Source organism: Copadichromis virginalis, linkage group LG2 (genome assembly GCF_057382275.1).
Source record: "Copadichromis virginalis isolate Kocher_CV1m ecotype Utaka linkage group LG2, C_Virginalis_male_GT1.1, whole genome shotgun sequence".
In the NCBI taxonomy this organism is placed as follows: domain Eukaryota; kingdom Metazoa; phylum Chordata; class Actinopteri; order Cichliformes; family Cichlidae; genus Copadichromis; species Copadichromis virginalis.
The window spans coordinates 21,734,720-21,760,036 of record NC_140619.1 but is presented as its reverse complement, the minus strand read 5'-3'; the positions used below and the strand labels follow the sequence as shown (position 1 = coordinate 21,760,036).

Here is a 25,317-nt window from a genome sequence, read left to right as displayed (position 1 = left end):
GTTTCTGTGCAGCTGTACACTTCAGAAAGTTTTTCCCCCTCTCTACTGGAGAGTTGAGGAATTCTGGAAGGGAAACATTGGGAATTTGGAGAAAAGCCTTGAGCCTCTGCTTCTTTCTGATTTCCAATCTATCCCTGCTCTTGAAGCCATTCCTTCAAATGTGAATAAGACACCATTTCTGTTTTCTTACACAACATGCCCCCTTCTGTTGTGTGAGCCAACACTCCCCCATGTGTTTGCATTACTTTAACCTGACAATCTGACACTGGGATTTCCTACAAGCAAGCATAGTGTGTGGGCTGCTTTGTTGAGCGGAGATGTGCAGGGTCATGTGTGGATGCGTGGGAAGAAAATATACAGTATCTGATTCTAAGTATATTCACTGATACACATGATGAAGTGAAAGATAAAGTGGTGGGGAGTTAAATAAGGACGAAACAGGTTCTAGCTACAAACATTTATTTCTTTTCTTTAATCTTGGAACCTGGGTCCCTCATAAGAAGGCAATCCAGTGCAGAGAGGCCTGAGATGGATTTTGTGATATGTTCATGCCATCTAGTGGAGAACAAACATGGTCCACAGAACTGAAGAGCCAGCTTGAAAACCATTTCCTGTAATATGCTTATAGTGTTTCAGAATAACAAGTAACTGTTCTCTTAAATTAGTTTGTTTTTCATCACATTTACTAAACTAGCAATACAAATATAGACATCCTCCCTATTTATTTATACAAAAGACTAAATATTAAGGGAGAAATAACAAGGAGGCCCTGAAGGCAACATTCACCATGACAACGGTATACAGAGCCAGCGGGGCGGCTAGCTGCGATCTATACTGTTTACCTACAGCATTATAAGACGGTGAGTTAGCTTTATTATGAATACCAATAAAAATATGTCCTTAAATCTGTCTTTTGCAGCAGCTTGACCTTTTTTATTTATCACTAACTTCGTTTATTTATCTGTAGTTTGGCAGGGTTTGCTTGCGTTTGCTTGCTGCTGGTGTAATCACAGGAGGACGGTCACATTTCAACAGCAAAGACGAGCCCTTACTTAGGGGTAAAGTTATTTAAAAAAAGTGTATTTTTTAAATTAATTTATTAATTATTTACACTGTTTCTGTAGGATTTGACTCACTTACTCACTGTCTTTATGACACATTGAACATACTTTACTTTTGAAAAGCGTCTTTAACACATTACCAGAAACTCCTAAAAAAATGTTTTATAGCAAAACATTATTAGTGTGCCAAGTACTATAATACTATAATTACTTCTCTAATCTCTGGCGTCAACAAGACACTTTTTTGCCCAGAACCTGCGGTGAGAAGAAAAGCACATCAGCCCATTTGGCACTAACACATACCAACTGACACCTTCAACGTCACTTAAACATATATACAGAATACATGTTTAAGAATACTTATTTAACATATAAAAAATATAGAGAAAACAAGAATAACATCCTTTAAGTAATCATCTAATCATCTAAGCCCCTCACCCACACACAGATGTTTGATTGGGCCTCTTCCCCTGACCTTTATATTTGTATCATTACACAGAGCCTGATGACATTATAGAGATCACGCCACGTTTCCAACCAAAATAGATCCAATTAGTATGAAAACACACACAATGCCTTTAATGATAGTAAATGTATTTTGAAAATAAAACTGTCGGTTATAAGAGGCGTTTTAAGATTTAGGAAAGAATGTAAAACAAATAAATACGATTAAGGAATCTTGTAGGTGGAAATTGCCAGGACGCCTTCACCAGAGGACATCCATCTGGCTTTTACGGTGTGAAACGTTCAGAAATGTAACTTCCTGTTCTGCCAAGAATAACTTTTTCTTTTCCCAGCCTGCAGCCACATTAAATGCTAAGCTAGTTCAACCCCTGATGTCAGAAGCACCTCAGATATGTCATCGCCGCAGCTTAGTAAGCTTCTTTTATAAAGTCGTGCTTTACACATTACAGTGTGTGTACTGTCAGCGCATCATGATTGGTTTGTGCTGCATTTCAAATATGTTTTCATCAGAGAGAAGAGAGATTTGTAAAATAAAACTGAGTTGTAGAATAAAAAGAAATAACAGAAAGTGTTGCAACTTTTGTTGTTTTTATCTTTTATTCCCAACGTGTGTAGGGACAAGGAGGAAGAGAGGGACTCAGCTGAGCCCGTTCAAAGTGCCAGACGGCAACAGCATTTTTCTGCTGCGTGTAAACGAAAGAGAGGACCGTAAAGAGGTTTGTGAGCGTGCTTTTGCACATTTATGTATGTCCAAATGACAGATTTTCTCTCCACGCATTATACTGGCATGGCAGCATTTTCTAAAAGTGAAAAATGGATCTTTGTTGTGTTAAAGTCATGCTGCTGTTCGCCCTTTGTGCTCAGGAGATGCGTAAATTCCTCGCTCTGCCAATTGATGAGAAGACAACCCACGCTGCAAGAGTGACGGCCAAGCTGAAGAATGAGCTGGTGGGAGAAGTGGAGGACGAGGCGGAGGAGGAGAAGAAGGGGGGAAATGAGAAGATGACGAATCTAAAACCAATCAAGAGTAGGACAGTTCCCCCTAAGCAAACATCTGGTGGACGAATGAAACAAGGTAAGTGGAAGAGGAGTAGAAAATTCAAAATATATGTGAACAGATACGATCAATTTAACATGTTGTTTGTCCTCTGTCCCCAGAAAAAGTAACAAAAGACAACAAGCATGCCTTAATCTCCCTGGAACGACAGAAAGCTGTGTTGGAGGTAAATGATTTCAACAGTTGCTAATATGCTGTCATGTTTTTTGAATCAGCGCTCTGTCTAGTATTAATGGAGGATAACTATCATCCAAACTCAGCTACTGAACTAAAACAGGTTGTTCTAGTTAAATAAAAACTTTTCCTCTGATGTAGCCTTATAGATCCAGCCGAATGAGACAAAGTCAAGTTAATGCAGAAAAGGTTAATAAATCCTCTTTAGGTCTTCATTTTGGGTCAGGCCTACTGTTCTAACCTCACCTGGTGAATGTTCACGTCATTTAAACTCAGCGCCACCAGCTTTTAATGTTTTCAACATGAGTTATGAAAATTATGACAATAGAATTGAACACACATGTGTATCTTCTTCTGTGTATGTGCTTTTGAATGTTCCCCATGAGTTAGATCAAGCAGATGACTGCTTGAATGAATGATCCACTTCTGTTCTCTTACTAAAGTCATCTCAGATAGACAGACAGACAGGGAAATTATTATTAATTACTATTACAATAATATGCATCATGTAAGATTATAGAAGTCTGGCTTCATCTTCTTCTCGTCCTCCTTTCCTCAGTTATCCGTGATGACAAAGAGGTCTGAGATTTTGAGGATGGACGAGGCCATAGCAAAGGAAGAGAAGTTGCTGAAACACCTGGAGCGGAGCATTGAGAGAGACAATGTCAGATTTGAAGAGTTTCTCAGGGAGAATGAGAAGAAGTCTGTGGAGGCCAGAACACTGTAAGGATTAAACAGTGGCTATCCTGTTAGCGTCTCTGTTCAATTTAAAATCACATTTTCATAAAATAGTGTTTTAGGGATGCACCACTGTGATGTACATAAATCATGCTGACTGATGTCGATGTTTATACCAGCAGTACTCATAGATTTTAAAATAAGTATTTTTTTTATAATAAGAATGTTTGGTTGCTGTTTCTCAGCTCATAAAAGGAGAATAAAGAACAATGTGCAAGAGTATGCAAAAAAATATGCAAAGAATCCTGAACACGCTTATTTCTAGTTGTCGAATTTCCCAGAGGAACCCACCCGAGGGATTAATAAAGTTCTATCTTATCTTATCTTATCTTATCTTCTGCCGTACCTGTACTGATGATTAAAAGGTTCCTTTGCAAATAGTTGTGTTTGTCTCTGCTGCCAGGTATGAACAGGAGGCCAGGTCAACACAGGAGAAGAACAATGAAATCAGGAGGCTAACTGCTGAAATACTCACCATAAAAAGGTAGCATTCAGATCATCTTGAAAAAAATCAAATGTGTGTGGGCATCACCCCTGTCTCAGTCCGTCAGCATGTTTATCCAGAAGGTGAACACAGAGGCGCTAAAGGTGGTTTCCCTCGAAGATACAGTTTTTATGTTGTGTAGATTTTAATGTAGTCTTTCTTCTGCACAGTGAACTTGCCAGCTTTGAAGAAATCCTGGTAGACTACAAGAGTTATAAGGACCTTCTATTCAAGCTGTCTCCTCCAGAGTGGCAGGAGGCCCAGAGGTCAAAGGTTATGTCTTGTAAAGGCACCAAGGAGGACCAGAACAGGGAGCTTAAAGACACTGCTATTAGGAATGGCAAGTAATGCCCAGTAAATCACCATAAAATAGGCAACAGAGACCAGCATGGCGGTACTCTGCTTAATGTCCTGCAATTGACTTAAATGATTCTTTCATTTATTAACATGCACGCAGGTTTGGAGACTCCAGGCAGACAGCTGACGTCCATCCAGGAGACCAGGTTGTCCCCAGCCCACAGTGACAGTCTGTAAGGGAGCACCAGCACTCTCATTTCACTCATGGCTTTGTTTAATATTTCTGCACATCCACTGTTTGTGTCATAGTTTTGATGTAGTGCTGAATGTGGTAGTTAAGCACTTAGGAGCACCCTCAATTCACCCTCTGTCTGAAACAAGCCACCCTCGTTGTAAGCCTTCACAACCTGTACAGGAAAAACGTGAAAATGAAAGACCAGCAGTGACTGGCAACAATATATGAGCTACATGAGCACAGTCGCAACAATTCTGCCAGAAAGAGGTTTTGTATTTCAAACAACAACCGCAAAATAAAGAAAAACTAGAAGATCACATTTAAAATCCTCTCCAGTGTTGCTGTAACTTCTCTCACAGGTGTAAAACTCTTACATTGCAGAGTCACAGATCCTAAATTGGACAGTGACAGCTCAGATTATGAGGTCAGTTTTTCCCGATCCTATCTTACGTTAACTAAAGGAGCAGCTTGAATATTTCTTCCCAGTACTGACAGTGGTATGTCTTACCCACCTCTCTGTAGGATGAGCCAGAGCTGTATTTCACTGATCCCCAGCAGCTGCTGGATCTGATGACAGAGCTGACGGAGCAGAACCTGTCCCTGATTCAGAACTCTACGAGGGTGGAGGAGACTCTGGAGCAGCTCCAACAGTCCTTGAAAACAACCAAGAAGAATCAGTAAGCATGTCACATGGCTCTGTTACATTACGCAGTGGCTAAATCTCTTTTTGCTTGCAGCTTCAGAGCTCTTATAACACTCAGGGTTTTACTGTTTTCTGGTTATTCCAGCTGCCCTCTTTTCTCATTGCTGCTTTCTTTCTGTCAAGTGAAAAGGATGAAAAACAAATTACAATGCAGATAAATGAAATGAAGGAGAGAATCGAGAAGGAGAAGGCGAGAGGAGCCAGGCTTGAGCGGAAGGTCCTTCTCCACGTGTCCCTGAATACACAGGACCAGGTAACACAGAATACACCGCTGCACCAAGCTGCACTTGGTGACTTTTACAGGCCTCGTAATCACTTCGCTTACCCACAGGATGTGTTACTGGATGCTCTGAGCGAGAAGGTGGCAGAGGTGCACCGCAGCTGCATGGATGACAGGATGACCAAACTAAACACTTTGGAGAAGCTGACCAACATTGAGAAGCGGCTGTCTTTACTACTGCAGAGCCTTGAGAGCATCCCTGAAGAAAAACTGGAGTTAATGAAGAAGATCAAGGACAGCGAGAGGAGGACCAGGTACTGTGTGCCTCAGTGGCTCAATGTTCCACCCTCAGCCCACTTGGCTATTGAATTTTTCACCTGTAAAAAAAAAACTTGAAATATTTTCAGTAACAGCTGCAGAACTGTGAGGCTCTATGGTAAAAACAGAATTCCTTGATTAGAAACTAGCTTTTGTTTTTTTTTCTTCTTGAATGTATTATTTCCAGTCTTAGCATAAATTACAGTGCAGTGTTATATAAACACCCTCCCACTCTCTCTACAACATGTTGCAGGGAGCGTGAAGACAAGCTGAGAGAGCAGAGAGAAAAACAGAAAGAAAGGATGAGGAGGTACTCGGAGAGATCGCTGGCTGACTCCAAGAAAATCGTGGGTCTTTTTCCATTAACACTATTCTCCAGTTTAGTTTTTCTGACTTACAACTTTTAAAGAAACTGATTCAGTTGCACACTTTCGGGATTTTCTTTCAGAGTGGGAAAAAGCTCATGCCCAGATATATGCCTGTTACCCAGAGAGTCAAAGTCAGCAACATGGACAGCATCCCAGCTCAAGATGAGATTCACGAACACCTCTTTGGCCCTGAGAACACGGACTGATAAAAAAAAAATACAAAGAAAATAACTGAAAGTGCTATCATGCCTCAGACGCACAGGCTGATGAGTGATCATGTATTATCACACAGATGCCACAATCATGACATGTCAGTAAGTCAATATGAGCTGAGATACTACAAATTTAGCGTTGGAGTGCAGAATAAAGCCATCTAACTGTGGTAAACGTTTTGGTTTTGTTGCCTTTTATTCTTAAACTCGCTGATATTTTGCTAATCTTATGCAATTAAGATCATTTAGAAAGCTGAGCTTTGAATATTTCAAACATGTTTAAGCATTTTTTAAGCTTTTTCTAGTTTCTTTATACAATTGTTTAAAGGTGCTTTATGTGAAGACCATGTGATATTAGAGTTTGAAGCTAATGTCACATGGACAATCCCATATGAGCAGCACTTCAGTGGTGGGAAGGAAGAGCTCCCTTTTAACAGGATGAGACCCCCAGCAAGGGCCTCCCATATTGCTGGAAGGGGGAAAAAGCAGAACTGCATACAGTAAATGCTATTAAAAATATGGGAGAAAATAGTAGTTATTCACTCTAGCCAATAAACACAAAGTTAACCTTAAAAAAAAAACAATTTGTCAAGTGAATACCCCTACCACACTGGTAGGTTTTCTCAGGTGTGTGACATTTAATTGCTTCGCTCATGTATGAAAACACATGTGTAAATTTCTCATGTTAGTTTTTAATCTCCATTATACCACTGTATATTTTCAGATGAAAAAAAATGTCTGTTCACACATAGCAAACAAATTAATGAATCATGAATGAATCAAATATATTCCCAAAAGCTATATATATGTTGATGATACTGGTACCCTCAGCAGTCTATATAAAGTAGGTTTGATTCAGACTGATTGATGCATCTTGGAGGAGTGGGAGAACATAAAATACATACCCTATGATCATTGCACTGTAACTAAGTTTAAGAATATAATCCACCCACTGTTATCATCTCCAATGCCCTGTACCAACACAGAGCAAAGCAGCTATCTGAACGCTACCCCAACAGAGGTCGATTATCTCGTTAATAATTTCACCTCCTCACTACGTACGACTCTGGATACTGTAGCTCCTGTGAAAACTAAGGCCTCAAATCAGAAGTACCTGACTCCGTGGTATAATTCTGAAACACGTACCCTAAAGCAGATGACTCGTAATCTGGAGAGGAAATGGCGTGTCACAAATCTAGAGGATCATCATTTAGCCTGGAGAAATAGTTTGCTGCTTTATAAGAAAGCCCTCCGCAAAGCCAGAACATCTTACTATTCATCACTGATTGAAGAAAATAAGAACAACCCTAGGTTTCTCTTCAGCACTGTAGCCAGGCTGACAAAAAGTCAGAGCTCTTTTGAGCCAACCATCCCTTTAACGTTAACTAGTAATGACTTCATGAACTTCTTCACAAATAAAATTTTTATCATTAGAGAAAAAATTACCAATAATCATCCCACAGATGTAATATTATCTACAGCTACTCTTAGTACCATTGATATTAAGTTAGACTCTTTTTCTCCAATTGATCTTTCTGAGTTAACTTCAATAATTACTTCCTCCAAACCATCAACGTGTCTTTTAGACCCCATTCCTACAAAACTGCTCAAAGAAGCCCTGCCATTAATTAATTCTTCGATCTTAAATATGATCAACCTATCTCTAATAATCGGCTATGTACCACAGGCCTTCAAGCTGGCTGTAGTTAAACCTTTACTCAAAAAGCCAGCTCTAGACCCAGCAGTCTTAGCTAATTATAGGCCAATCTCCAACCTTCCTTTCATATCAAAAATCCTTGAAAGAGTAGTTGTCAAACAGCTAACAGATCATCTGCAGAGGAATGGTTTATTTGAAGAGTTTCAGTCAGGTTTCAGAGCTCAGCACAGCACAGAAACAGCTTTAGTGAAGGTTACAAATGATCTTCTTATGGCCTCTGACAGTGGACTCATCTCTGTGCTTGTCCTGCTAGACCTCAGTGCAGCGTTCGATACTGTTGATCATAATATCCTATTAGAGCGATTAGAACATGCTGTAGGTATTACAAGTACTGCGCTGCAGTGGTTTGTATCATATCTATCTAATAGACTCCAATTCGTGCATGTAAATGGAGAGTCCTCTTCACACACTGAGGTTAATTATGGAGTTCCACAGGGTTCAGTGCTAGGACCAATTCTGTTTACATTATACATGCTTCCCTTAGGCAGCATCATTAGAAGACATAGCATACATTTTCACTGCTATGCAGATGACACCCAGCTCTATCTGTCCATGAAGCCAGATAACACACACCAATTAGTTAAACTGCAGGAATGTCTTAAAGACATAAAGACCTGGATGGCCGCTAACTTTCTGCTTCTTAATTCAGATAAAACTGAGGTTATTGTACTCGGCCCTGAAAATCTTAGAAATATGGTATCTAATCAGATTCTTACTCTGGATGGCATTACCTTGGCCTCCAGTAACGCGGTGAGGAACCTTGGAGTCATTTTTGACCAGGACATGTCCTTCAACGCACATATTAAACAAATATGTAAGACTGCTTTCTTCCATTTGCGCAACATCTCTAAAATTAGAAATATCCTGTCTCAGAGTGACGCTGAAAAACTAGTTCATGCATTTATTACTTCCAGGCTGGACTACTGTAATTCATTATTATCAGGATGTCCAAAAAACTCACTGAAAAGCCTTCAGCTAATCCAAAATGCTGCAGCAAGAGTCCTGACAGGGACTAGAAAGAGAGAGCATATTTCTCCTGTTTTGGCTTCCCTTCATTGGCTTCCTGTTAAATCCAGAATTGAATTCAAAATCCTGCTCCTCACATACAAGGTCTTAAATAATCAGGCCCCATCTTATCTTAATGACCTTGTAGTACCATATCACCCTATTAGAGCGCTCCGCTCTCGCTCTGCAGGCCTACTTGTTGTTCCTAGAGTATTTAAAAGTAGAATGGGAGGGAGAGCCTTCAGTTTTCAGGCCCCTCTTCTGTGGAACCAGCTTCCAGTTTGGATTCGGGAGACAGACACTATCTCTACTTTTAAGATTAGGCTTAAAACTTTCCTTTTTTCTAAAGCATATAGTTAGGGCTGGACCAGGTGACCCTGAATCCTCCCTTTGTTATGCTGCAATAGATGTAGGCTGCCGGGGGATTCCCATGATGCATTGAGTTTTTCCTTTCCAGTCACCTTTCTCACTCACTATGTATTAATAGACCTCTCTGCATTGAATCATATCTGTTATTAACCTCTGTCTCTCTTCCACAGCATGTCTTTATCCTGTCTTCCTTCTCTCACCCCAACCGGTCGCAGCAGATGGCCGCCCCTCCCTGAGCCTGGTTCTGCCGGAGGTTTCTTCCTGTTAAAAGGGAGTTTTTCCTTCCCACTGTCGCCAAAGTGCTTGCTCATAGGGGGTCATATGATTGTTGGGTTTTTCTCTGTATCTATGAAGCGCCTTGAGGCGACTTTTGTTGTGATTTGGCGCTATATAAATAAAATTGAATTGAATTGAATTGAATTATAGTAAGATATTATTTGCATTATTTTCTAGCACATTTATTTTCTCACTGAGTCATTTCTTTATTTTTTTATTTGGATTTTATTTTGGCCCTTCACAAAACTTCACGTAGAGGACAGCAGGTGGTGATGTTTCACTTTCATCTGAGCTCTGTCACCAGCCGGAGAGGAAGAAAGGAGGATGAGGAAGTGGCTGGAGCGAGAGGAGTACGTTTGGAGATGTAGCTGCCAACGCTAATGCTCCAGCAGCTGTCAGGCGATAGGCAGCCGGATCATAGGAACATTTGACAATGCGATGGGTAACTGCTGGGCATACTGTGTGGGGCTCTTCAGGAGAGAAACCAACAGGATCCAGCGAGGAGGGGGGTGAGTCAACTGTGAGCTTTAGCTGCCTGAGCTAGCTAGCATGCAAGCATCACCCGAAGCGGCGTTATCTGCTTGCTGATAAGGTTGGCCGGTAGTTTGACACGGCAGTCTGCCTGTGAGCACTTGGGCAGCTGTGTAGGGATGCTGTTATTACAGACGGTGATGTTGTAAATCAGAGATACGGGCCAGCTAGTTTAGCCTCTAGCTGTACGGTACCTGCAGTCAGCCAGTGCCAGTGGGAATCAAGACCCCACCCCTAGTGTCAGGAGCCTGTAGTTTAGCTGTAGACTTGTAGTTTAGCTAAGGTCTGATAATGACAGCACAGCTGACAGAGCTTCTGGAGAGCTCACACACAATCATGTAAACTAATATATGGACAGTTTGGCTGCTTGGCTAGCTGCTGGGATTAATTGCCTGTTTTTTGCCTTAGCTTCAGGCTGTTGTGTCACCCAGTTGAATGTAAATAATTGATGCTTTTTAGTCTGACTTTACCTTGTGCTTTGTTAAGGTGAGAGAAGGCTTTCACTCTACCAGCAACGAGCCTTTTCACACTTTCATCCATAGATTTATATAATGGAGCTGACAGTAGCTAACACTTCGTACCACAGTAGTAGTTGTAACTTAGCCCAAAGTGGCATTACAACAAAGGTGTCCTCTTCAGTGAGGTATCTGAAAATCCCCCAATATGTAAATGCAGTCAACAAAACATTTATTGTATCATTATCTGTTCTAAGATAATTTTTAGGTATAAACTAAAATGGTTGAGCGTGGTGATTTTTGAAGTAGAAAAACTTTGCTCACACTCTGCAGTGCTCACTGGACAAACGATAGCAATCCTGCAAAGGCGAAAAATATTTTAGGAACATAGAAGTTGGGGCGAGGCTCTACAGCAGGGGGGCAGTTGCCCCCCTTCCGCTTGCCCCCCTGTAGATCTGCCCCTGGTTTTAAGTTTTTAAGTCACACTCTCACTGACAGTTATTAAAATGAAGGGAAAAAAACAGCTTTTTTTTCTCTCTTAGGTTTGACTGTTGTAGATCCTAAAGGTCACAGCTCAAATCAATAATGTTAATTGGCAGTATTTGATGCAGGGCAGGTGAGGCTGTCAGGGCTCCTGGTACAGATGTCATTTAGCACGCTGCTTTAGTGGAAGTTACATCTGTGTAATATAGCTTTCTCATGTACAGTTTGTTCCACATAAAGCATTCAACTAGCCTCAAGTCCTTATGTGGGTTGGGTCAGGAAGGCCATCCAGCTCTGCCAAATCAAACACGTGGAGCTGCTTGCTGTGGTGACTCAGCAGCACCCAAAAGTCACACAAAATAATGGATTCAGACTACATTTGAACACAAACTGAACAGCCAACACTCAACAACCTGTTTCCTATTTCACAGGCCTGACAGTGACGCATCAATAATTATGTGGGAAATTTCACAATACAAAGTTCATAGAGTTTGCTTATGCTAATATCTGTTTACCTACATACAGCTGAGACTTCTTTCATGAAACTGGTGGAACAGCCTGTAGAGCTTTGAGATTTAGCTATAGGTTCATGCTTCTTTTTTTTTTTTAGTTCATTTCCTTTATGAAGCCACTGCTCCTGGTTTATGATGCAATAACTCTGGCATTGTGAATTCAAACATCAAATTAATACCACACAAATGAGTCCCTAGCATTATTTTAAGACCTTCACAAGGCTTTGTGTCAGACTAAGGAGGTTTCAAGAAATGAGTATTTAGTTTACACTGGGCCTTTTATTTTGAAGATTTTAATTGTATTTTGAAAATTAAGCATCAGGAATAGACCTGGTGTATATTTTTAACAATATGAAGAAGAGACAGGAAAGTGAAAAGTGCTGATGCTAATTTATATTTGTCTCATTCATTATACTCTAGATCAGGGATGTCAAAGTAATTTTACATCGTGGGCCAAACCAGTGAAACAGCCCTTTCTGTCAGTGTAAAGGTGTTTAACTACTAAATTAATCCCATTTAATATAAGAAGAAAGTTGCAGTTTTAGTAGTACGTCTAGCATGTCTCTGTTTTTCTACATGATAACGAAATGCTGCTGTAGTAAATGACAGAAATGTTTAATTTTGATTAAATCTATAAAATTAAAGAAAATAAAGTTATTGTAGTAATTGCAACTAAAACAGAACAATTCACAGTAATTCACAAAAATGTTTTGTTTTTTTTTGAGTTTGTCAGAAATAAAAATTTAAAGTACATAGTGGGGAAAAAACTGGAACTTGGAAGTGGGCCGATTCTGGTCCGCAGGCCTTATGTTTGGTACCCCTGCTGTTTGAAATTAATTTTTTTTCTCTTCATTTTTCCTGCAGGTCAAAATACTTCCGCAGCAGCACCACAGGGGAGCACTACACAATCGAGGTGTGTACATTATTTATTTATTTGAACCTTTCTTAAGAATGACTATTTAAGCTAATGCAATGAGTCTAACTGTGCTTTTTATTTATTTATTTTTTCAGTTTGAGAATCTGGTAGAAAGTGATGAGGTAAGTTTAGATTTTACGAGCTAAATAAGTCTGTGAAAAAATGCTGTTTTCTGATTAAAAGCTGGATTATGCTCCTTGGATCAGACCGTCCATTATTGCCGTGCTCGGCTCATGATGGATAGAAAACGATGTGATGTGGCCATCCCTGCGATATGGGAGTCATCCATTTTTCCTCCCAGAGAGTAACTCGATTACTCTCCGCTCAGTCCCAGAGTAGCACTTCTTGAGTCAGTGCAGCAGGGTAGATGCATTTCTTAGTGGATTTCAGAGCTATTTGCTAAAAAGTATGTTGTGTATGTTGCATTGCAGGCTGAGAGCCCCCAGCCCTGCCCGAGGTAAGAGATCCTGCTCAGATGTAAAGAAAAAGCTAATAATCTCTGGCATGAAAAAAGAAAACAAAAAGAGTAATATGTGTTCTTGTTTTTCCACCAGGCCCATCAGTGATGATGAGATCAAGAACCTCAAAGAGCACCGCTACGCTGCCATCTCAGACAAACAGATCGTCATAGACCAAAAGCTGCGAGCCGAGGTGAGGCCACCTGTCCACGTCAAGATTAAACAGCCCTCATTGTTTCATTTTGTGTTTAACTTATGTTGGCTTACCTTTAATTTGCTGCATTGTTTTTTCTGTTTTTGTAATTTTCTGTTCTGTTTTTTTATTTATTTATTTTTTCCTTGTTTGTTTCATTTCATTATTTCTGCTCAGTTAGAGGCACAAGAGGAGAAGTTGAGGCTAGAAGAGGAGGCTAGAAATGCCGCCCAGCGTGAGGCCGCCAGGCTGGCACGTGAACGAAAATTGAAGGAGGTGAGGCGGTACTGAGCGCTGCCTTCTTTACCTTACTGCTCGGCTAAAGCTCCTCCTCCTCCTCTAAGCTGCTGGCCCCTCTGTGCAGAGACCTCCCAGGATTTCAATTTTCTGTTTTGTTTTTTTTAATGTATTTTTAAAGGGGACTATGATAATCATTTCCAGCTCCATTTTTCTTCTTGACCAGAAATATAATAAGTTTATATAAGTCACAATATTTGTCTTTCACTGGGCCTTAGTGAAATAAGCCCTTCTGGCTCTCTTTCCCCTAAATTCAATACTTCTTATTGTGGACTGGTGGGTGGGGTTTGTGTCCTTGATATAACCACAGTAGGAATGCAGATGGCATCGTAATCTATGAAGAGAGTCTGGAGAGGTGGAGGTATGAAGCGAGACAGAATACATGTTTATGAATGAGAGGGAGGCAGATACAAAGCTGAAGATGCAAGAAGCAGAGGAAGTGAAGGTGGATGAGTTCTAATACCTGGGGTCAACCATTCAAAGCACACGAGAGGTGAAGAAGGGTGGAGCAGGTAGAGACGAGTGTCAGAGGTGATTTGTGACAGACGTATAGCAGCAAGAGTGAAAGGGAATCTTTACAAGGTGGTGAGACCTGCTGTGATGTACGGTTTGGAAACGTGGCACTGACAAAGTGACAAGAGGCCGAGCTGGAGGTGTTGAGGTTTCTGCCAGGATCAGGATGGACAAAATTAGAAATGAGTACATCAGAGGGACAGCTCAGGTGCAGGTGCAAGGCTGAGATGGTTTGGAAATGTGCAGAGGAGGGACAGTGGATGTTTTGGACAAAAGATGTTGAAGATGGAGCAGCCAGGCAGGAGGAAAAGAAGAAGTAGCCAATCTTAATTTCAGCTCACAGTGATTATTTTTGCACAAGTCCACCTTTCTCTGTTCAGCCTTCATCACTGTTGTCTGCTCATGGAAGTATACTGTTTGTCTTTGCTTGAGATTGTTGATTTCCCGTGGATCAATGAAGTCCTTGAAGAATCTGACATTAAAACCAAGGAAACCTAGGTCTTATGTTTCCCTAACTTTGCTGCAGGTCGGCTGTTAAATTTGGAGAAGGCTTGTTCAAGACTCGTACGAAAAAAAGAAAAGCCTGTAAGTTTAGTTGCCACTTGTTGTTATCCTTTTGCTTTTGCATGGATTTACAGGGCGTGAAACACTAGGGGGCACTAAGGTCACAGCATAATGTGGCCATTTCTCCGTGTCAAGTCAAGTGGCTTTATAGTCATGTCAACTAAGTGCAGTGGTACAGTGAAGTGAGACAACGTTCCTCCAAGACCGTGGCGCTACATATGACATATAACAGACAATCAACACAGGACTACATAAAGAGCCCAAGAAAAGTGTGCAAAATGGCAAAAAACAAAACAAAACATAGACACTGCAACACCAGACAGAACAGAGCGATACAGACTGTGCAATAGAAAAGTGCAACAATGACAATGGGATGTGCCAAAAAGTAGCTTGTGTGTGTGTGTGTGTGTGTGTGTGTGTGTGTGTGTGTGTGTGTGTCAGTGTGTCAGTCCAGTTACTGAGTGTTGAAGAGTCTGACGGCTCCGGGGGAGAAATTAGCACAACCAGATACATTAGAGTAGAAAAAGTTGAAAAAATGCCAAATATATATTTATTGCATAGTAGATCTCAACTACATATAATGTAGCAGCAAGAAGACTAAACCTAAAATTACTAACTGCAGTAAATAAATGAGCTTGCTTTGGTTGCTGGGTGGGTGGGGGTCATTTAATAATGGTGGGACCGTGGGGGCTTGCTGTCAGCTGTTGTCAGGCAGAAACCCTGTACAGGAAATGTACATGTGTGAATCAGGTTGTTTTCTCTGACACACTTCAGGCTGCTGGAAGCAGATGTACTTCTGTACTTCAGTGTTTTGTACCTGTAAATAAAGGTTCATTTTATTTTCATGTGCAGCAATGAAAAGCTTTTAATTCTTGAGGTAGTGACGTGCTGAATAGTATGGCAACTAGTAGTTATTGCATGTATAACAAAGTCAAAGCGTATCTTTTCAGCATTGTTTGCTCTTATTTGTCATTAGTTGAGGCTGGGTTTTGAAATGGTGCAGGAACCTTGTTGGCAAAGCAAGCAAAACAAACTAGGAGGAGTTTATTTGCGTTACAGTAGAAAGGCAAAGGTGCCAGTGGATATAAATCTGGATATGGGCTTTATTTCTAAGGTCAAGCAGGGAAATAAGAAAAAAGGTCCATAAAAGGGCTGATATTTACAGTCCCTGCATGCACGTTTTTACAAAGACAAACTAGACTGTTGGCATGTAGCAATAATCAAGCAGGAATTTTCATCACTATGGTGGTTTCATATGTACTCTTCTGCTCATGTGATCTAAAGCAGCGGTCCCCAACCCCTGGACCACGGACCAGTACCGGTCCGTGAGTCGTTTGGTACCGGGCCTTAAGAGGCTCGGGTGGGAAATTTATGGTTTTTATCGCTAACTCGGTTTCCCGGGGTCTTTTCCCGTGTGGTATGAATAAATCTTCTTTTTTTGGTACCATTACTGGTTTTATTTTGTTGTATTTATCTGCGACACCTTAAAGGCCGGTCCATAAAAATATTGCCGGACATAAACCGGTCCGTGGTGCAAAAAAGGCTGGGGACCAATGATCTAAAGAAAAAAAGGACAACTAGCAGGACTGCCATTTGTCTGTGGTCACATTCCACTGCTCCTTTGGTGTTGCTTATTTTTCTTTTTCTTCTTCATCTGTTCAAAAATGTCTGATCACATTTTTCCTTGATAATGCCAAAATTGTTAAAGGCTTTCAAATGAATCCAGTGTGTATTTCAATCCTGTGAAATTTCTAATGAGATTATCTTTTTACTTGATCTGTGGTGTTTTTGTCAGCAGCTGTCTGCCCAGAGGACACGGGGGAAAGCAGATGGCTCCGGCGGTGAAACCCAGCAAAGAAAGTGAGTCAGTTAAGTTCATTAGACAACGGCGTAGTTGTTGAGCTGAGGACAAACTCGGGTCATGGGACTCTGCAGGAGGATTTAAGTAACGATGTGTTTGTTGAAGAAAGACTGGAAAACCAGAACTTGCAGCCTCTAGCTAATCGACTGTTTAGTCATTAACATTTATGGCTGAATTTGCCTGGAAAAGTCTTATACCATGTCTGTTTTGTTTTTTTGTGGAGGTTCAAAACACACATCTGTGTGATGAAGTGCACATTATATTTGCGGCTGCAGCCAGACAGTGTGTAGACTGCAGAGCAGATTTTAGTGCTCCAAGCTGTCCAGTCCGTCTTCATTTGTTTTCACTGCACATGAAAGCAGCAGAAATAATGAAAGTACGCTGGACTGGAGGGATTCCTGTGCTTTACTGCTGCTAAACACGTCTTATTCTCTTTGGTTTCAGACAAACCTCTGGGGAAGATTTTGATGCCTACCTCCAAAATGTTAAAGCCCAGTCTGAAGCTTTCAGGAGCAACAGTGAGTGAACCATCTATATGAAATTTAAGGCTTTTGTCAACCTCTTCCCAGGTGCTTTTTTTTTTTTTTTTAAACAGGGCAGAGAAACATAGCGTATCTAAACATACTAGTTTTCTTTAGAAAGCATTAGTTATTTCTGTTTGCACACAATGTACGAAATATTTCAGAGAAACAAAAGTGACCGGGGTTGTGACCTTGTTATTCTGCCTTAATTGCGACTTTAATGCTCAAAGCTTGTACAATTAAGTTAAAACTGAGCGCTAGCTTCGATTTATACACAGTATGAAAACCTGATGGAGGGTTCAAGCTGTTACTTGAGAAAGCATCATACAAAAAAAAGCCTACAAAACAAATCAGCTTAGAGAGAATTGGCAGAAGAAGAAAGAAAGAAAACAGAAGAACGATATACAAAGTTATCACAGTGTTTCCAAGTGTCAAGAACTGGAGTGGGGAGTATCATCAAGAAATGTAAAGACAGACACACAACACAGAGCACACCTGGCAGCAGTGGGAAGCAAAAGACTCTAGAAAGAAAAATGGTGAGAGAACAACTGCCAAGACACCCGTGAATGACTTAGTCAAGTTTGAAATTGTAGTCTGAAGGAGACAATCACTATAGACCTGCACAGGAATGAGCTGCGAGGTTGGAGACCAGGAAAAACTTCTGCAGAAGAAACGCCTTCAAGCCAGACTGAGGTGTGCTAAGAACGACCTGGAGACAAATAATCCAGACTAGAAGAGCGTCCTTCGGTCAGAGGAGATAAAACTACAGCTCTTTAGCTGCAGACACTTTGCTGATGTTTAGAGAAAAAAGTGAGAGTTCTACAACTCAGAGGACACCGTCCCCACAGGGGAACACAGTGGTGGGAGGCTTATGAAGAAAGGAGGATACGTGAAGATTTTAAAAGAAAACCTCGAGCAGTCAGAAACAAACCTGGGTCTGGGTCGTCTCTTTATCTTCAAACACAACAACGACCCAAAACGTGTGTCGCTCCTGGTGAAGAACTACCTCCAGTGAGCCAGTCAGTAAGTGAACGTTACTGACTGGGCTGCACAAAAGCATTGCCTTAAAAATCTGTCAGGTGAACTGAACACCAGGGTCCACGCTAGAAGACCATCAAATCTGGAGGATCTTGAGAGATTTGCCAAAGAAGAATGAGCTGCGGTTGCTCTGAGGACCTCTGCAACTTGTTGAAAACTGCAAAAACCGACTGCCGGCTGTATCGGCATCGAGAAGATAATCGTTTTGTTGTACATTGCGAGTATATATTCATGAGAGGTCAGGTTTACATGCTTTCTGTTTGTTCCCAGGACTCCCGTCTGACACAAATGTGGTGACTCCAAACACAGAGTGCAGCTGGGATTTCACCACCAAGACCCGCTCCACCAACGATGACGGTACCTCACTAGATCTGGAGTGGGAGGATGAGGAAGGTAAGAACATTCTGACTGAAGTTGAAAAGTTTGATTAGGATAGTGATGATGTGATGAGCCCTCTTTTTCATAGAATTCCAAGAGTATTTTAATTTATTTGAAAACATATTTTGCTCTTTTGTTTTCATTTCTCTGCTGCTACATCTGTCATTTATTTTCAGTCTTTTCCTGTGTACGTTTCAAGGCAGCACACTTATGTAATACATGCGGTTTGTGACTTCCACCGTGGACCTTCTGCTGTTTGACATCAGTTACTGCTCTTCTGTCAGAATCAAACCTCATGTCTCTGCATTGTAGGAATCAATCGCGCGCTTCCAGTGTGGGAGAGGTCTCGAACAGAGGAGGACATCTTGCGCGCAGCCCTGAGGCCAGGCGGCAAGCAAATGAACAGCGGGCCGACCTCAGCCTCCGAGGACTCCACCGCACTGGAGTGGGAGAATGATTTTGTGAGCACCCACCCAGAGGACACTGCAGAATTCGAAGGGTTTGTCAATCCTGTCCTAGACACTCCCTCTGAGGATTCCTCGGACTGCGGCCTCAGGTCAGACAACCAAGACAGATAGTGTCCAGCACCAAAGGAGACATTGGCGGCCCGCCTCCTCACGTCAAGGCTCACCAGCTTTTTTGCCTCATGAAGTGGAAATGTCGTTCCTTACATGCTCTTCATACTGTCATGAAACTGTGATGCTGCAGGAACATGTATGTACCTCTGCACTACAGAACAGTGTGGTGACGTTTATCAGACTCATTTTTTCAGTGCCTTCATTTGCTAAACGACCATTTAATGAATTGTAACTGATCAGTTGTATCCACGACCGTCTTACACATTGTACAACAAGTGCTTTTTATCTAACGCACCCAGGTGATCGTATACAAACCAATTTATCACCAACCAACTGGGTGTGAAATGTTATTATATTAGCAGATTGACCCTCCAGTATACTGACTGGTGTAACTGGACACATTTCAGTGCTTGTGAGTGAAGTAATTGTGCAGGAAAATCTACACATTGGAGTGAAAAATGACCAATGTGTAGATTTTTCACAGTTTGTGGGTAAAGTAGTCATTCTGGATCATTTAGGTACTTTTAAAATCCCAGCGGGCTAATTTGTTCTTTGCATTTGACCTATGCTAACTATTTAGCAGCAGCGAACAGTCAAACAGTACCTGGGGACCAAGTGCAGTGCTGAGGCCAACACCTCACTCAGCACCTCTGTGGGGAAAAGGCTGGTTTATTCTTGGATCTCTTTACATGTAGAGAGAAAAAATCCACAGAAGCACAAAAGCAGTTTAAATTAGGGAAAAAAGAAAATCCGTCTGTTCTTTACTTTGATGCGTGATCGGGAGGTGAATTCCACTGGAAGGTTGCTGAAGGAAAAATGAAACCATCTCTCAGTGAATCAGTGGAGCAAGCTATACGAGACAGCACAGGTGAACACTGCATGTCAGCCATGAGCGCTCACAAAAAAAAGGCACGCACAAATATGAAGTCAGTGCATGCACTCTGACAAAAAGCTGAGCTCATGGCGGTGACCCTCAGCTGAAGTCATAAGCCTCCTTTCTTGTAATTGAGAGCCCTCATATGAAACTGTGTCATGATGCTGATCAAATACAGAAAAAAACTTCTCAAACTGTAACTTTGTAACAACATTCAGGCTTTTTCAAGTATCGTGTGAATATTTGCTCAGAAGCACAGTGAAATCATTACAGAGTATAACAGGAGGCATCATTCACCTAAACCTACTGGAGGAGACAAATCACTTCCGAGTGTTTAACTAACTTTTTAGTGATATCTGAGAAGAAATCATTAAAAGCAATATTTTGAAATTGAACTAAAAAGATCAAACCTGTGGTGTTAGCGTCGGTGATCCAGTGCTGCTTTGATTAAGGAAGGGGCTTTTAATTCTTCTTCGTTACTTTTTCTTCTTATCTTAACCTGTCACATGTTGTTGAACTGGAGTCGGGAAAATAGCTTTTCACATTAATCAATTTTAATTAGTTTAAATCTGCCTACTGCGTGCACCTGCAATGTGTTGATTTTTGTCGATTCAGATCTTAGAAGATTTTACCAAAATGAACCCGATCCACTGACTTGCACTGCTGTCAAAGTGTGTACACGAGACACTGGTAATTTTCCTTCCTAATATTTGAGTGTGGTATAATATATTGTTTCCTTTTGTTTCCCCAGTGTTATGTTTTGTTGTGAGTATAGCATATTTGACTCATCACTGTAATTTTCTGTTTAAAAAGAACAAAACTTCATTCTTTGTCACTCTGAGTATAAAGGGACAAAATAAAATCATGGAGGGGGAAGAAAGTCCCGAGCTTCAGGTACATTAACTACAGACCAACTGAGTGTGTAATCTGTAATTTTTAAAGTAATCTTGACACTTGACTCTGGCAGAATGTTTAAATGTTTCTGGCAAAAAAAAATCAAAAGTACAAACCAAAGTAGTAAGTGAGAGGCTACACAGAAGTAGTTTGCAAAATTTAAAGGGGACCTTTTATGCTCTAAATTTTTACTTTTGCCTCTCCCTTTATGGCCGCTGTCTCATTAAGCACACTATCTTCTGACTGGCTGACTCTCATAAATGGAAGATTTGAACAGTGTGTCGGCCAGACCTGTTTAAATGACCTAACCATATTAGGGCGATCCACTTCTGACATTATACATAATTAAGAGAACAGGGTGTATCAAAAGAGTCATCTGATTTCCAAAAGCTATATTTTTAAAAGTAAAGGACATGAAGAAAATTAAATCTTTAAAGTGCATGGCTGAATGTAAAATTGATCACACAATGCTCACAACTGCTCAATGCATCCCTACACCTGACACATACTTTATATCCATAAGAAAGTCAAACTTGAGCCCTACTTTTGTGGGTATGTCTGCAGTCTCTGCAGCCACTGTTGTTGTTATGCTACCAACCAGGAACCAAGTGAAACTCACGAATGCCCTCTTTCTAAATGGTACATGTTTAGATTGTTTCCTGTGAACATTGAATGAAAGCACTTTAAAATGGGATTATTCTTTTTGATACATCCTGTACAATAGCATTGTGCATTTGTAACATTTAGAGCACTGACGTTTTTGGCTCATAGTGATTACCTGCACAGATGGCCTCGTTATTTGCAACACACGCATATAAAAGCATAAAAGATCCCCTTTAACATAGACCGTACGTGGAGGCTGAATGGATGTACCATAAGACCTGGATTGGGGCTTTGTCTCTCTTTAATGCTGCACTGTTTAGCCACCACTGTCAGTGGCTTGATTGATACCTAAACTCACCCACAAAACAGCAAATCATTTTTATAAAAGTTGGTATCCATTTAAGGACGAACAACGAATAAACCTACTCATTTTATGGTGAATGTATTTGTATCTCTTTGTTGCACAACTGAGTTTTACTTTCTTCAAAAAAATAAATAAAGTAGATTTAAAAAGAGCAATTTGAAGTAGCTGGCTGAAACATAACCTAGCATTTTTACTATGTGCATGGAGAAATTGATGATAGTGATGGCTTCACAGTATTTTTTTTTTTTTTTCCTTGAATGGTTGCTCCCAGCAATCCGCAGGCGGCATTCTTTCTAGCTCTCTAATATTGCAGCAACCGACTCTTCAGATCTCAATCGTCTTGCGTGTGACTAAATTCAGGACGGGTTAATTTCTCCAACCAATCAAAAATCGCCTTGGTGTCTTGAGGCCGACCACCAAGTTTACTGCTGTGTGTTTTCAAACACAGCTGTGATTCAGCTTCCCGCCAGTTCATGAATATGTTACTCACTTGCTGTTCTAAACACGATGTGCCTGACGTTGGCTTGGTTTTTAAAACAAAAAACAAAAAACCTTTGAACAGGAAGTGATGCATTGTGCAGTTTTATTTTTGAAGAAGGTGGAAGAGGATTTGTGTAGCTGACTGTGACGGGCAGAATAGGCAGACAGTCAAAGAGAACAGTGTGACACATAAGGGTTCAGCTCAAAACTATGTCAACACTACATGCTTGTTCAGTTCAAAAGACTGGCTCATCACCTACAGATATTGAACAAATGCATACTACCTGAACAGTGTATACTTAACCTGTTTGATCACCTGTCAATCAAACTGCTTGCACTGGCAGCTGACCTGTGAGTGAACCACACGGATGATGGCTTAGCAAAACCTACAAAAGTTTTTATAACCACAAAAGGAGTGGAAAGCCAGTTAACTGAACAGTGAGACTTCCTATTGATAAGAAAAATACAACTTGTATATCTGTAATCTCCTGTCTGTCCATGAAGCTGATCTATTGTGCTCCATTTATTTATTTATTTTTATCTATTGATTGGAGACTACTAGAATGACTTTGCATGATTCCCAGTTTCAAAAAAATCATCATTATTTCAGTTGGTGCAGCCCATCAGTTTAGCTGCTATCACAAGCCCGCTTTCTTATGATTGGCTGCCCCTCACAAAAAGGTTTAAACAGCACTCGCACCAACTGCAAAGCAAAGTTTAGGTTTAATTGCTCCTGTGAAGTCTGCTTTGTTGGAAACCTGAAAATATTTGCCCCTGACAGCCACCAGGACAAAAAGGGAGTACAACTGGTAACTGTCTAGTTACCTTGACATTTTGGCTGTTGGTGGTGTCAGAAGAGAATCTGCAGCCCATAGGAAAATCCCAGCTGATGGTTTTTCGTAACACAGGCCAGAGAGAATTTTTCACCAGAGCTAAATGTGTTTTAACTTGTGCTATCCTAGAGTTACCTGTATGGCCAACAGCTGTGCAAATTTATTTCAGTTTGCCTCGTTGTATAGACTTTTTCATATAGTCACGCCAAGCTAAAACTGCTTGGGAACATCTCTCTATTACATCACAAAGGGCTGAGAAACTGTCTGAAGCCTGAACCTTTGCCTTGAAGGGAATACTTCAATTTAATCTGACCTAATTGTTTCGAGCTTTGACCATGTCTAATAGACCATCATAGTCAAACATGGTCAAGAGAACCTTCTGAAGTTCAAATGGAACATCAGAACAGGGAAGAAAAAAGTGTCTTTGAGCATGCCATTATTGTTGGTGCCACATGGGCTGCTCTGAGTATTTCAGAAACTGCTGGGAAAATCCAGTGAGCAGCAGTTCTCTGGGTGAAAATGTCTTGTTGACATCAGAGGAGAATGGCCGGCAACTCAAATTACCACCAAGGTATACAGAAGAGCATCTCTGAACACACAACATGTCCAGCTTTGAAGCAGATGGGCTACAGCAGCAGAAGACCACAACTGGTGCTACTCCTGTCACCTAGGAACAAGGAACTGAGGTTATAATTCACACAGTCTCGCTAAAATTGGACAATAGATGTTGCCTGGTCTGATGAGTCACAATTTCTGCTGTAATATTTGGATGGCAAGTTCAGACGCCAACTACATGAAACTACATGAAATCACGGCTCCATCCTGCCTCGTATCAACGCTTCAGACTGGTGGGTCTAATGGTGTGGAGGAAACTTTCTTGACACACTTTTTGCCGTGAGGTGGTACAACGTACCTGAGTATAGTTCCCGACCATATTCATTCCTTTATGACCACAGTGTACCCATCTTCTGATGGCTCCTTCCAGTAGGACAGTGCATCATGTCACAAAACTCCAATCTGGTTTCACATGACAATGAGTTCACTGTGCTCAAATGGCCTCCACAGTCACCAGAACTCTTTCCAGTAGAGCACCTTTGGGATGTAACAGAACGGGAGCTTCTAGTTATAAACGTGCAGGCAATCAAGTTCCACTAACTTTGATGTCAATATGCCAGTATGGACCAAAATCTCTGAAAAGTGTATATTTATAAGAAAATAGAAAAAAACTGAATATATCCCCTTTGATAGAAAAAAGAAAGCTTTGTACACCTGAATGACATGAACTGTAATAGTGTCAGTAGTAGTTTTCCTCCTGCAAAGCATCAATAGCATTACACAATGATGATTTGCAGGTGGAATTTGAAGAAGTTGCCTTGAAAGCATTAAGGGAATACATACATAATAATGCATTTGATTCTTGAATATCTTGCATTTTGATACACAAGCTTAAGTGTAAGTGTGATTTCCAGACTGAGCTCACGTCACCATCCGCTGTGAATATTTAATTAGACCAATGTAAACTCCAAGCTGCATTGCGGCAACCGTTCGACAGTGGGGTTACCATTTGTTATAAAAACAAATATGATAGTTCCACTGGTCACGTTTGAACGCATAACTTACAGCCAGAAGGGACACGTTTACAGAGCCCGGAGGAGGAAGGAGTGTGTCATTTTTCCTCATGCAAAGGATTACAGAGTCAATGCATGACGGATTCTTAGGGGCAGCCTGTAATCTTGTCTGGATGGTATGTAGCATGTTGTGTTTTGTCTGAGAGCAGTGATGTCAGCAACAAAATAAAGTGGTCCCCAAACCCACTGCTATAGTGTTTCCTGTAACACTTTGATACAACTCATAGACAGGTGACTTCAGACTTGGCTGCCCACGCTGGCCCACTGAAGGTCACTGATGCTCACTGTTGAGTCTTATAAAAAAAAAAATCTCAGAAACTACTGTGGTTGATTTCCCATTAAAGCTCAGCCTGACAATCAGCAAACGATCAAGTTATTTTAGTTTGTGAAGAAAAGTATTAATCCACCTTTAAAAAATACATATATCTTACGTTTTTATTTACAAATGCTGTAGGTCTGGTTAACTCACTTGAACACTTCTTTGTTGAAGTGACTATCCCAATGGGATGGGAGGAAGGAATCGGGAGAATCCCACTTTATAAAGCAAACCAGTAGGCTGTGATATTCCTCGTGAGGTTGTCGGGTGCTCGCTAGTGGCAGAGCACGCGCACTGCATTTCATTCGGAGTCCGCAGACTGAATGAA

The 25,317-nt window shown here is 40.9% G+C and overlaps 2 protein-coding genes and 1 long non-coding RNA gene across 8 annotated transcripts; 2 read left to right on the top strand and 1 right to left on the bottom strand.

The window, feature by feature from the left end:
- The first annotated feature begins 797 nt into the window (after nt 1–797).
- cfap100 (cilia and flagella associated protein 100) lies at nt 798–6,507 on the top strand. 4 transcript variants are annotated; one of them, XM_085473425.1, is made up of 15 exons: nt 798–860; nt 968–1,058; nt 2,142–2,242; nt 2,391–2,601; nt 2,685–2,749; nt 3,317–3,480; nt 3,899–3,979; nt 4,150–4,319; nt 4,437–4,509; nt 4,893–4,935; nt 5,034–5,188; nt 5,338–5,467; nt 5,546–5,748; nt 6,006–6,099; nt 6,201–6,507. In XM_085473425.1, the coding sequence occupies exons 4-15, from the start codon at nt 2,394–2,396 to the stop codon at nt 6,324–6,326; spliced, it is 1,512 nt and encodes a 503-aa protein (XP_085329551.1). In that variant the 5' UTR covers nt 798–860; nt 968–1,058; nt 2,142–2,242; nt 2,391–2,393; the 3' UTR covers nt 6,327–6,507. The 4 variants fall into 4 exon arrangements, with proteins under 4 accessions (XP_085329551.1, XP_085329541.1, XP_085329525.1 ...); XM_085473415.1 differs by lacking the exon at nt 968–1,058 and adding an exon at nt 1,859–1,936 and having other exon boundaries at nt 822–860; XM_085473399.1 differs by lacking the exon at nt 798–860 and adding an exon at nt 1,859–1,936 and having other exon boundaries at nt 994–1,058.
- Nucleotides 6,508–10,009: 3,502 nt separating this feature from the next.
- On the top strand, nt 10,010–21,898 carry ap1ar (adaptor related protein complex 1 associated regulatory protein). 3 transcript variants are annotated; one of them, XM_085473377.1, is made up of 10 exons: nt 10,010–10,208; nt 12,545–12,593; nt 12,692–12,718; nt 13,028–13,053; nt 13,151–13,247; nt 13,425–13,523; nt 16,420–16,481; nt 16,927–17,000; nt 18,312–18,434; nt 18,732–21,898. In XM_085473377.1, exons 1-10 carry the CDS (start codon nt 10,138–10,140, stop codon nt 18,995–18,997), a joined length of 894 nt encoding a protein of 297 aa, XP_085329503.1. In that variant the 5' UTR covers nt 10,010–10,137; the 3' UTR covers nt 18,998–21,898. The 3 variants fall into 3 exon arrangements, with proteins under 3 accessions (XP_085329503.1, XP_085329495.1, XP_085329512.1); XM_085473369.1 differs by having other exon boundaries at nt 16,417–16,481; XM_085473386.1 differs by lacking the exon at nt 13,425–13,523.
- Nucleotides 21,899–22,308: 410 nt separating this feature from the next.
- On the bottom strand, nt 22,309–25,309 carry LOC146717237 (uncharacterized). The gene is made up of 3 exons (XR_014923011.1): nt 25,143–25,309; nt 23,959–24,137; nt 22,309–23,712 (listed from the first exon to the last, which is right to left on the bottom strand). It is a non-coding gene; the product is annotated as an uncharacterized LOC146717237 (long non-coding RNA).
- Between the last annotated feature and the right edge of the window lie 8 nt (nt 25,310–25,317).